This window comes from Atheta coriaria, unplaced genomic scaffold, assembly GCF_025399875.1.
Source record: "Atheta coriaria isolate IRGN ID8LTWV9N9 unplaced genomic scaffold, Caltech_Dcor_3.1 hic_scaffold_10_pilon, whole genome shotgun sequence".
NCBI lineage: Eukaryota > Metazoa > Arthropoda > Insecta > Coleoptera > Staphylinidae > Dalotia > Dalotia coriaria.
The window spans coordinates 5168986-5181533 of record NW_027045452.1 but is presented as its reverse complement, the minus strand read 5'-3'; the positions used below and the strand labels follow the sequence as shown (position 1 = coordinate 5181533).

Below are 12548 nucleotides of genomic sequence, written 5' to 3'. Positions count from 1 at the left end.
AGATTATCACTTATGCAATGAGTAAATTAATCAAAATAGACGACGGTTAGGAATTCTACGGAAATATTATGAAAATTGCTCTGTAATTGGCGCCAATTATCAAATTTATCACGTCATTTGACAATGGCGTCTGGAATTGCTAGTTCTGTATGTCCGTCGGTGGTCGTGATAGTGTCATAAACGTAATCATCGTAATCACACCCGACGCGACACCCTGATACGACCACGCCGAATTTAATCGCCAATCCACATGCACGTTTTCGCCGCACGCAAATTGCCATTTCATATATATTCATCTATTCACAAGCCCGGCTCACAATCAAATGCTCAGGTGTGTGCGTTGGGCTGCCAGTTATAATTTCATAAATGTCAGTTAGCCACACGTCCCAGGGCCGAAATCTGCCACCCAGAAGCGCGCGCACAATTTTTCACTATTAAACACTAAAAAATGATGCGGAATTTTATGAAATCCAATATTTCACACTTTACAAGCACACACAAATAATAAAAACAGATTCAATTTGTTACAATTAGTCACGCTATTGAAAATGTTTATCGCATACTACATTGGCTTGTTTTATTCGGGGGAAATTAATTGATTGAAGTTAGTGAAGTGAAGTTTATTACTTTTATATTGCGCAAAAATGCGCGATTGTGTTTTGTGTTATTGTAAATGTAAATGTTTCATGTGGGATTAGAATCGAATCGAAATCGAAATCTATTCATTGCGTTTTTTAGGCAAATATTTGTAAATAAACGCACAAATTGCCGGCAGTGTCCAGATTAAACAAGTAGGTAATATACCGAGTGTTGTAATAATGATTTCTTTCTTTTTCTTCTCAAAAGTAACTTTTTAAACGATTTTAAGCGATTTTAATACAATTTTCTGAAAAATCAAAAAATATGTTTTTTTATGGTTAAAATTCATTGTAAAGCAATGTTTTTAGTCAAATTATATCCTAATACAAAATCTTGATTTATGCCACATACCAGAAAGTAATATTTTATACACGATATTAAAAAAATTACCGATTTTAACCTGTAAATACGATTATTCCATTTTTTTTCCTCGCAAAGTTATTTATTTTATTAAATAAAATTCATTATGAATGCAAACACGCAGTTTACGGCAATAATTTCCATCGCGCTGTTTTGTTGGTGTTCGCATGCGACACGAAAGAGACCCGCTTGCAAGGGTTTTGTGTTTGCGCTGCAATTTCCATCGAAATTCATAATAATATGCGGCAAGCGCTCGCGACGGTCATAAATCTACAGAATTCAGCTGATATAACTATTTAACGAGCGATATTTACCCGCCCGTGCGGCGCAAATACTCGCATTTATTGAAACTCGACGAGGAAAGCGTAAAAAACACGGCTACCGCACGCATACACACACACATATACATCTACAAAACGAATGAATTCTTCTAACATAGTTTCCACGAACGCTTGCATTTCATCCAGGTGCATCACGTCGCACATCAACATTTGAGAGCATTATCAACTTGCACAAAGTGTATGTACTTATGCTCGGTGTTTAAGACATGTAAATGCAGAGAACGAAGTTTGCGTGAAGACGACAAACAAATCTAACCGAGGGTGAAGTTACCTGGTGCATCCTAGTGAGATTTTACGCTTCGCTTAATTTCGAGTACTTAATCCTATACGTAAATATGTTTGTTTAATTTATTGTGTCGCATCAAAGACGTCTAGGCAAATAAAAACAAGAAAAATAAATTATTATCGACGTCTCACCTTGATAATCACAACTAAATTTTATTTATGAAAAGTTCGCAATACGACAAATTGGGATCAACTTGCTGCAAATCCAATTATAACGCACATCAATTTACCACCACGAATATAGGTGAAAGGAGGCCTCCGAGAATCCGATTGTTGGCGCGATCGGAATCTCAGACTCTTCATATTTCTCATTTTTCACCTTTTTCTGAGAGTCGCGCTGGTGTGCTTCTCACGTTTCCGCGCGTTCCCTCACAATTGCACGCCTGTGTGAACGTAATTTCTTATATGTATACCGTATACTTGCATGGGTGTTAGTAGTGGGGTCGCGTCACGACAGGCTTTTCCTTCTTTCCTGCCCGACTCCGCGCAGACGACGAGGTCGATAAACCTGCAGGCCCAGCGCGCTTCTATGAACTATGAACTTGTTCGCGGATCGCCATCGCGGCTTTCACGCGAATCGTCTTGCTGGCATCAATTGTGACGTCACGATTTACAAAGCGCCGCCATATTTTTTGCGCGTAAGTGTTATGACATTAGATATGATGGAGAGTCGTGTTGTTAAATGTAATAGAAAAGAGGAAGGCGATTTAGATTTGCTTGTGCAATTTCGTGCGAGTATATGGACCATAATGCGGCGTAAAAAGAGATTACTTTAAATATTAAACTACCGCCATGGCGAGACGTCTCATTTCACTTTGTTTGCATTTTTTATGGGCCTGTAGCGAAATTGCTTTGCCTGCACCGGCAATCTATTACGTTTTTTCGCTACTACTAGTTTTGTTGTAGGTACGAAGTTTACAATTTATTGTTAGAAAAAGTTTTATATTTTAAATTTCTGCTGGAAAAAGATAATTTAGGGAATTGAAATAGAAATAAACAATAATTTTTCTAATTTGATTTGCAAAAATTGTGCAAATTTTGAAATTGAAACGTACCGCACTCTAGATGCTAACCTCAAACTGTGTCTACCATGCACCTTGCAGGAAATGACAGTGTTGAACTTGAACTTGATTTTTTTGACTGAAAACTCAGAAAACTATATATGTACTTTATCAATCTGAGATTTATGTCTTTATGTTCGCCTCTCTTTATGATCTTTATGCACTGTTACTGATTTTTTGTACATTTCATAATGTTTTATAAATAACTAGCTTTTGCCCACGACATCGTCCCGGTAGTGTTTAATAAAAATGTAATTCGTTTTTACTCTCTTGTTCTATGCATAGTCAGTGTCAATTCTATCAATAAGATTCGCAATTTTATTTTAAGAAAATTAATTATATAAAGAATTGTTAATAATGCACTTCAGCGCGCCATCTCGGATTCAAGTATTTAACTATAACTATGATTGAATCTCAATGCCAACGTTTATCCTATGGAAAATAGCTGTCTTTAGGGTTTTCTCGGCAATTATTTGATATTTCTCGCCGTAAAAACCATCCTTGGACTTTAATAAACATTTAAAGAAAGAATTGACCAAATTGGTTTAGGCGTTGTTGAGTTATGCGCTTACCAACAGATTTTGCGATTCATTTTTATATTATAGATTTTTAGTTGTATTATTTTTTATTAACATTGTCACTTTTTATATAATAAAATTATTTATAATTTAATACCATATAAAAATCATTACAAATATAACCCATTCAGGTTACTCGTATACTCGTCGGTGGATGACACTCGACGCATAATTAAAATTTAATTAAACCATAAACCTTCGCATGTAATTTACACATATTGCATGTATTTGCAGAAGCGTACCGCGGCTCGCAACAACGTTCAAGTGCGTGAACGAGCGAGATTTTAATTAAAATTCATCGCGATTGCCGATCTTTGATTGGGCGCCGTCAACGCATAGCGTGGAAATCATAATTTTATTAAAACTCGAAACCCTAATTAGTTACCATTGAATGATCACAGCGCGCGCCCGCGATTTATGATGCGCCCGCCGAATATTGATTATTTATTATTTATTGGCCGAGTTGTTAATTAGTCCGAGCGTGAATAAATTCAGCGCAAAATTAAATGCGCCAAGGAGTAACAATAGGCACGATCGGCTCGCGTTCTGTCGATGGGGCTGATTTCCAGGCGTGCGGACGCACAATTAGAAGCAATCAGCGACGAATAAACACGCTAGAGAAACAACATTCGTCAAACAGCGTAAAGGCATAATAAATGTGCGTTTTGCACATGTAGAAAGAAAAAAAAACGCAGCTAACAAGATGGAAAATGGGAATAACATGTTAAGAAATACATAAATCACGAGATTTGGCGTGTTAGGGGTGGCGGGGGACGGCGTCGCTCGCGTGAGGTAATAATCTACGCCCTGGAATTAACGCTCTAACGCCGCGAATAAGAATAAGAATAAAAAAACACCCACGACTGCGTTCGCACAGTACACGCAAGAGCGGAAAATACAAAGCGAAAGAAAACACGTGAAACTACATGAAAAACTGTCTTATCGTTACGCGCAACTATTTCTACAACTTTTATTGCTATTATTTTTATTTTGTCATAAAATCATGTTTTTATTATATTCCTATTCTTTTTTGTTATAGAGATTTGCAATCAAACAATATCACTGCCATTTATGAAACGGATTTTCAAAATTTACCTAAGTTAAGAATACTGTGAGTATAAAAATTAATTTGTTAATAAAAAATATATTAATGAATATATTTCATAGGCAATTGAGTGAAAACCGAATTCACACCATTGAAAGAGACGCTTTTCAAGATCTCATCTCTGTGGAAAGACTGTAAGTACATTTTTTACTTTTTTTTTGTTTGAATTTAAGTTTTGTTAATTTGGTTTGGATTTTTTGCTCGTAGGCGATTGAATGGCAACAAAATACGTCACATTCCAGACGGCCTCTTTTCAGCGCAAACTAAACTTCTGCGACTGTAAGTTTGTTAGTTTAAAACAATCGCAGGCGACTTATTTTGATTCAATTTCACGCCCGACTTAATTAATGACTAATTGGATACGATCGAAATGTTCGTGTCGCTAAAAACGTGTTTGCTTTGCATCCTCTCAAGGATTTTTCGTTTGATTTATGTTTCCGCTATTTTTAATCTATTTATATTCTATATATACTTAATAATTTGTTTAATTGCTGCTTGTTAGCATTGTTTGTTTTCTCGGGCGTATTTTAATTCTAATTATAATAATTTACGTGTTTTGTAACTTCCAGCGATTTGAGTCACAACGAGATCGTCGTAATTGGACGCAAAACACTGCGAGGAATAAACGCCATTAAAAATCTGTGAGTTTTTTTTCTTCTTCGCGTTGTGTGTCACGTTGTGTATTATGGAAATAATGATTGAAATTTTACAGCCAGTTGGATAACAACGGCATCACGTGCGTCGACGATCAGGCATTCAAGACATTCAAGGATCTGGAAGTGCTGTGAGTTTGATTTTCCATTTCAATAAATTTTCATTAATTTAGACTTGTTTTTCTTTACTACTACTTTTTATTATTGATATATCGCGTGTTAAAGGTAGAAAATTCCTGTTTTTGCACATTCGGAATTTTTGACTAAGATATGCATGTTTTTGCAAGGTCCCGAAGCAAAAATGTTTAAAATATTTTCATTCAATGCGCCTTTTTCGTTCTCTTTATTTGTACATTTCTCATCGATTACATTCTCGTCCATAAAATCCGTGCGCTGATATTTTGCTGTCGTTGCGATAAATATTTTTGATTTAAACGGAGGGCGGAAAAGGGAAAAATGCCGAAAAACGGGACAACGTTATTTAGTTACGGCGTTTCGAGCGTCCGGTGACATTTTCTTACAGTTTCTTGTTCGGATGCTTTTCAGTACATTGAACAACAATAACCTAACATGGCTGGGCAAGGATATGTTCGCCAACATGTTCCGCCTGCGGATGCTGCGTCTCAACGACAATTTGTTGCACTGCGACTGTCAGCTGTCGTGGCTGGCGCGTTATTTACGACAATATCCGCGCTTAGCGCTCTACACGCGTTGCCACTCGCCCAACAACCTGAAGGGCCAGAACGTCGTCGACTTGCAGGAGCAAGAGTTTAAATGTTCAGGTAAAAATAATGCATTGCGATACATAACTACTTGTTAGCGCGTGTTCCTAAACATCCACTCCTAAAGTAGCCATTTTGTCAGCTTAAAATGGCGATAGAAGTGTCTCTGAGCTACTGGTAGCAATGTTACCAACATAAAATTACAAAAATTCAACAATGAAGTACTAAAAGCATAATATGTGCCTAAACGTGTCTATATCGGACACTTTCTTCGCATACGAGAATTTTTACGTCATGTTATGAGGTTTCATGAGCCACTTATTTTTTATTAGGTCTGGTGGATCGTGCCATCAATGGCGAATGCATCAGCCAGCCGGCATGTCCGCATCCCTGTCTCTGCGCCGATGGGCTGGTGGATTGTCGCAGCAAAGCGCTCACCAAAGTGCCCGACTACTTGCCGGAAGGCACCACCGAATTGTAAGTGCGCGCCATCAATTTTTATGTTTATTGTTACGTTCGCCATCAATTATTCACCAAATTGTTAGATTATAACGTAGACTCGCCAACGAACTTGTTTTCAAGGGCAATAAGTTGGACCTCTGGATTGTAGATGGCGGACGAGAAATTCTTAGCAAATAATTTTACAGTCTAGGATTATAAGACGTACCGTGCCCGAGACGCGTCAAAAGGGTGCTTGCTCCTCATAGCACGCGGGTCTCTATGGGACTCGTGGGGTATGGTAATCAAGACATACCTGGCACATAATTTTTGTTCCTGTGAGGCTGTTTCTTGTCATTGTACAGAGGCGCCTCCGCTAATGATATCTAAAAATGTTTTTCTTGTTTTTATATGATTTATTTTTTCCATGTAGGCGCTTGGAGCAGAATGACATTACTGAGATTCCTTCACGTGCATTTACTGCATATAAGCGACTTCGAAGGATGTAAGTTTATTTTTACATGATAGAAATGAAGTTTCTTCATTTTCTAATATTTTTTAGTGATCTGAGCAATAATAAAATATCGAAAATTGCTAATGATGCTTTCAACGGACTCAAATTCTTAACATCTCTGTAAGATAAATTTTGATTAAGATTTTATGATGGAAAAATTAATTAATTATGATTTTAGTGTTTTATATGGCAATAAAATCAAAGATTTACCAGCTGGTGTATTCCAAGGATTGACATCACTTCAATTACTGTAATTATTTCTTATCTTGCTAAAATTCTGAATGAAATTAATTCTAATTATTATTATAGCCTGCTGAATGCTAATGAAATATCCTGCATACGAAAAGACAGCTTTAAGGATCTTCACACCCTGAATTTATTATCACTTTATGACAATAATATTCAGTCCTTGGCGAATGGCACTTTCGATTCGTTACATGCCATTCAAACAATGTAAGCCTTCACTAAATTAAACAAGTGATTAATTTTATTGATTTTTTCTGTTTGTTTAAAGGCATTTAGCAAGAAATCCTTTTATTTGCGATTGTAATCTGCGTTGGTTGGCCGAATATCTACACAAGAATCCAATTGAAACCTCAATGGCGCGTTGCGACGCTCCCAAGCGAATGCAACGCCGGAAGATCGAATCCCTCAAAGACGAGAAATTCAAATGTAAGGGTAAGCACCAACTCCCACTTCTTATCAGTGGTAACGGTGTTCATTTATCGTTCATTCTCACACACTAACACGGATTTATCATACACACTCACTGCTCAGCGTCCAATTTATGTTGTTGGATGTCTTTAACTCCTCTACTGTCTGCATGATTCGATGCCTCGATGATAATTTACAGGTCAGGAAGAGTTCCGAACAAGATACGCTGGGGAATGTTTGATCGACAGTGCTTGTCCCTCTGGCTGCACGTGTGATGGCACTTTGGTGGATTGTTCTGGTCGAGGATTGAAAGAAATCCCACGGGATATTCCTCTATATACAACTGAATTGTAAATATACTCATCTTGATTGATTGTTGTACTAGATGTTGACGGTTAATTTTCTATAGGTTGTTGAATGATAATGAGCTGGGTAAGATCGTCTCTGATGGTTTGTTTGGTCGTCTTCCAAATTTGATGAAACTCGACTTACGGCGTAATCAAATCACTGGCATTGAGGAAAATTCATTTGAAGGTGCATCACGTATTGCGGAACTCCTGTTATCCGAAAACAAACTGTTGGAAATCCACAACAAAATGTTCCTTGGGTTACACAGCTTAAAACTACTTTCATTGAGCAACAATCAAATTACTTGCGTAATGCCAGGATCCTTTGACCACCTTGCTTCTTTGCATACTTTGAATTTGGTACAGAATCCTTTCGTTTGCAACTGTCATCTGGCCTGGTTTTCTGATTGGCTAAAGAGCAAGGGTTTAAGTGGATCGTCTGCAAAATGCGCCATGCCACCTAGAGTCAAAGATATTATGATCAAGGACTTGCAACCAAATGAATTCAAGTGCACTAGTGACAATGATCAAGGGTGTTTGGGCGAGAATTATTGTCCGCCGAAATGCACCTGTACTGGAACTGTGGTGCGATGTTCCAGAGCCAAATTGAAGGAAATTCCAAGGGGTATTCCTGCTGAGACCTCAGAGTTGTATTTGGACGCTAATGAAATCGAAAGCATTCAGGTTGATAGAATTGGTCATTTGAAGTCATTAACACGGCTGGATTTGAGTACTAATCATATTAGTATTCTTTCTAACAACACCTTTGCCAATTTGGGTAAACTCTCAACTTTGATTATCAGTTATAACAGGTTGCAGTGTGTTCAACGGGATTCTTTAGCAGGATTGAAGTCATTGCGAATTATGTAAGTTGTAGTTGTTGAATGCCTCATGCAATACTTACTAATTATTTCTTATGATAGATCGTGGCATGGTAATCAAATATCAATGATTCCGGAAGGCACTTTTGCCAATTTAACTGCGATCACACATATGTAAGTTTCTCAATTGATGTTTTTTCCCTAAATGGTTTCTAAATAAATAAATTTTTAGTGCTTTGGGTTCCAATCCATTATACTGTGACTGTAATTTGCGTTGGCTTGCCGACTGGGTCAAGATTGACTACGTTGAACCCGGAATTGCTCGATGTGCAGAACCGCCAACAATGAAAGAAAAATCGATTCTATCAACACAATCTTCACTCTTCCAATGCAAAGAAAAGGTGAACAATGACATTCTAGCCAAGTGCGACTCGTGCTTCACCTTTCCATGTCAAAATGATGGCCGATGCGTTCCACTCCCCGAACGTGAATATCATTGTAACTGCGCTCCTGGTTATCATGGCAAAAACTGCGAGTTTATGATAGATGCTTGCTATGGCAATCCTTGTCGCAACAATGCCACATGTAAAGTGTTGGAAGAAGGACGATTTAGTTGTGAGTGTCCTGCTGGATACTCAGGACTTCGTTGTGAGACGAATATCGATGATTGTGAGCACAATCACTGCGAAAATAATGCCACTTGTATTGATTTGGTGGAAAGTTACGAATGTAAGTGTAAAGCGGGTTTCATGGGCGAACGATGCGAAACTAAAATACCTTTCTGTTCCGGCGAATATAATCCGTGTAAAAATGATGCTCGATGTGTTGATCATGATACGTATTACACATGCGAATGCCTGCAAGGTTTTAAGGGTGAGAACTGCACGGTGAACATTGATGACTGTGAGAATCACATGTGTCAAAATGGGGCAACCTGCGTCGATGGTATCAATAATTATGAGTGCAAATGCGCTGGTGATTTTACTGGCAAATTGTGTGAAATAATGCCGATGGTGTCGATGATGTATCCGCAAACGTCGCCATGTCAGCATCATGATTGCGTGCATGGTGTATGCTTCCAACCCTCTGGAAGTAATGACTATCTCTGCAAATGTGCGCCGGGTTACTCTGGGAAAAGTGTGAATATCTAACTAGTCTTAGCTTCATCCACAATACATCATACGTGGAGTTAGAACCCTTAAGGACTAAACCTGAGGCTAATGTAACGATCATTTTCTCAACGACACAGGAAAATGGCGTGTTAATGTACGACGGGCAGCAGGAACATCTTGCTGTTGAATTATTCAACGGAAGGATTCGTGTTAGTTATGACGTGGGGAATTATCCTGTCTCGACCATGTACAGGTAATTTAATTACATACCTAGTCCGCTATTAATATTTCATTAATGTGTTAATTATTTAGCTTCGAAATGGTCGCTGACGGTCATTATCATGTCGCCGAACTGATTGCAATTAAAAAGAACTTTACCCTGCGAGTCGATAGAGGACTGGCGCGGTCTATTATCAATGAAGGAAGCAAGGACTTTTTGAAACTGAATGCACCAATGTTCCTTGGTGGCGTGCCACCTGAACCTGGACAACAAGCTTTCACACGGTGGCATTTAAGGAACTTGACCAGTTTCAAAGGATGTATGAAAGAAGTGTGGATAAATCACAAACAAGTTGATTTTGGCAATGCAGCCACGCAACAACGCGTCACACCTGGGTGCACGATGATGGACAGTGAAACTGAACGCGATGAAGAGCAACAAGAAGATGATATGGATGTAATGGTAGAGGAGCCTCCGAGCCCTCCAGACGCTTGTTCCATGAATCAATGCAAGCATGACAGTAAATGCATTCCGGCCCGCAATGGCGAATACACCTGTCGCTGCCGGCCAGGGTATAAGGGCAAGTACTGCGAGCAAGGTGAGGAAGAGTGTAAGTATAAAGATCACGGGGAGATCAGGTACTAACTATTCATGTCCTCATTCATTTGTTGCATTTAACGGTGGCTTTATGAATGTAAACACATTATCATCTTCCTGAATTGATTCATCATGATTATTTATCTACTGCTTGTCAATGTTTAGCTCCAACTTGCCGTAAGGAGCAAGTAAGGGAATACTACTCCGAGAATGGATGCAGATCCAGGAAGCCATTGAAGATGGCCAAGTGCATTGGCAGTTGTGGTTCCAGCTGCTGCCACGCGCGAAAAAGCAAGCGAAGAAAAGTATGTATTAGATGAAGTTAGAGTTACATGCTGATGTTAATTGAAGTCGGCGTTTCAGGTGCGCCTCATCTGCAACGACGGGACGCGCTACACCAAAGACATAGACATCGTGCGCAAGTGCGCGTGCACGAAGAAATGCTACTGACTGACGCACGTCGCTACTCACAATTCTGACGACGCGCCCGCCGACAATGCCACCTCCTCCATCGACCTGGATGCTCCACGCCACGCTGCCATGACCGAGGATCTCAATAGAACTAGTTTACTTAATAGCAAGGATGAACCGTACAAGTTGACCTTCTATGTGGACGCAAATACGCCACGCCGCTTTACCCACAACGCCGATGAGGAGGTCGTCGTCGAGAGCTATGAGACGCCGAACTTTGACCTGAAGGCGCGCCTCGCGCCCAGACATGACTCCTTCTGTCTGCTGCCGGCGTTCCTGTACTTCGTTACCATTACGGCGTTCGTCTACCTGTTCATTTTGTGGATACGGCAAAAAATTCTCGTGCGCATGGAGGTGATGCAATGGTGGTGAGAGTCTCCTTGTTTCGTCCCCACCCATAAAACAGCGTTTTTCAAATTAATGCAAAACGAACACAACGAATTTATTTTGCTCCTTGTTTCTTTTGACAGAATTGTGAATAGCGGCATTACTCGTTACTAATTTTATTCAGACGAAAAGCAAAAACTTGACTAAACAAACAAAGCTACAAAATAATTACTAACAGAGCCATATTTATACGTTTTATAGAAGTTTCGTTTTAAGTGTAGAGAGTTATTATTTATTTTATCGCTCCCCCCAAAAAACAGGAATTTTGAATGGTTTAATTTATAAATATGAACATAAAATTTAACATAATATAGGAACGTACGAATAGATACAAGTCATACCGAGTTTGATGGAAGCCACGTAATTCCTAGCGAAAGAGAGACGAAAAACTATTTATTCCTAAACCTAAACACGTAACAATAAATCTATTAAAATAAAATTAATCGCATTTTTTAAAATCTAATGAATATATTCGTACCTATTTATAAAAATCGTTAAAGCTAAGCCAAGACGTAAACGTTAAACGTAAAACGGAGCGAATAATAAGAAAGTTACAAGTTAGCCAGAGTCACATCAGCAAAATGGTAAAATAATACAGGGTGAAAACAAATTGTTCATGTGTCATTGCATGTTGTTCGTACTGTAATAATTTCACAATTCACGTATTGTTCATTCATTTATCGCCCGCTCGAAACTAAATGTTGACTTGCTGCTCAAGTATTAACACGTAATAGTATTATTTTTGTTTAAAGAGCCTCCCGAACAATGTACCATCGATGTAAACGCCTCATTTTTGCCCAGAGACAAAGCTATTACGGAAACCTGATACAAACGCAAATATGTTTGCAAATAAATTACAAATTAAGGACTGTATATTTATATATGTATATGTACTTTAGTTGGTAGTAACTTATATGTTGTAATATTTAATTATATATTAACTGATAACTGAATAACGAAGCAACATATACTATACACGAATAAGAACGACGTAATATATCTGCATAAATAGATGTAGAACAAAACAAATTGAGTGTTTTGTTTATTTACCTTCATTTTTATCTTCACAACGTACCCAAGACTTTGTCAACATAACTACTGCCAATAATCATTAATATTTGATGTCTAACAGACAAATATATTTACGTCAAGGTGAAAAATAAATATTTAAACGTAAACCAATGTGTATGTTGGGTTGCCTATGTTAAATAAACGTTTCCAATTCCTGCAATCTCTGCGATTG

The 12548-nt window shown here is 38.3% G+C and overlaps 1 protein-coding gene and 1 non-coding gene across 2 annotated transcripts in view; both read left to right on the top strand.

Annotated features, from left to right (window-relative positions):
- sli (slit guidance ligand) overlaps window positions 1-12334 on the top strand; it is a 44369-nt gene extending 32035 nt beyond the window's left edge. The window contains 20 exon segments of the mRNA XM_065314273.1: window positions 4304-4375; window positions 4432-4503; window positions 4577-4648; window positions 4939-5010; window positions 5082-5153; window positions 5569-5804; window positions 6077-6221; window positions 6616-6687; window positions 6745-6816; window positions 6875-6946; window positions 7006-7149; window positions 7211-7368; window positions 7550-7700; window positions 7760-8563; window positions 8621-8692; window positions 8751-9652; window positions 9655-9883; window positions 9943-10460; window positions 10613-10752; window positions 10811-12334. Of these exon segments, the coding sequence (XP_065170345.1) occupies window positions 4304-4375; window positions 4432-4503; window positions 4577-4648; window positions 4939-5010; window positions 5082-5153; window positions 5569-5804; window positions 6077-6221; window positions 6616-6687; window positions 6745-6816; window positions 6875-6946; window positions 7006-7149; window positions 7211-7368; window positions 7550-7700; window positions 7760-8563; window positions 8621-8692; window positions 8751-9652; window positions 9655-9883; window positions 9943-10460; window positions 10613-10752; window positions 10811-10897 (4162 nt within the window). The 3' untranslated portion in view covers window positions 10898-12334.
- Window positions 6428-6557, top strand: LOC135801559 (U11 spliceosomal RNA). The gene has a single exon (XR_010550402.1). It is a non-coding gene; the product is annotated as a U11 spliceosomal RNA (small nuclear RNA).
- Window positions 12335-12548: the final 214 nt, after the last annotated feature.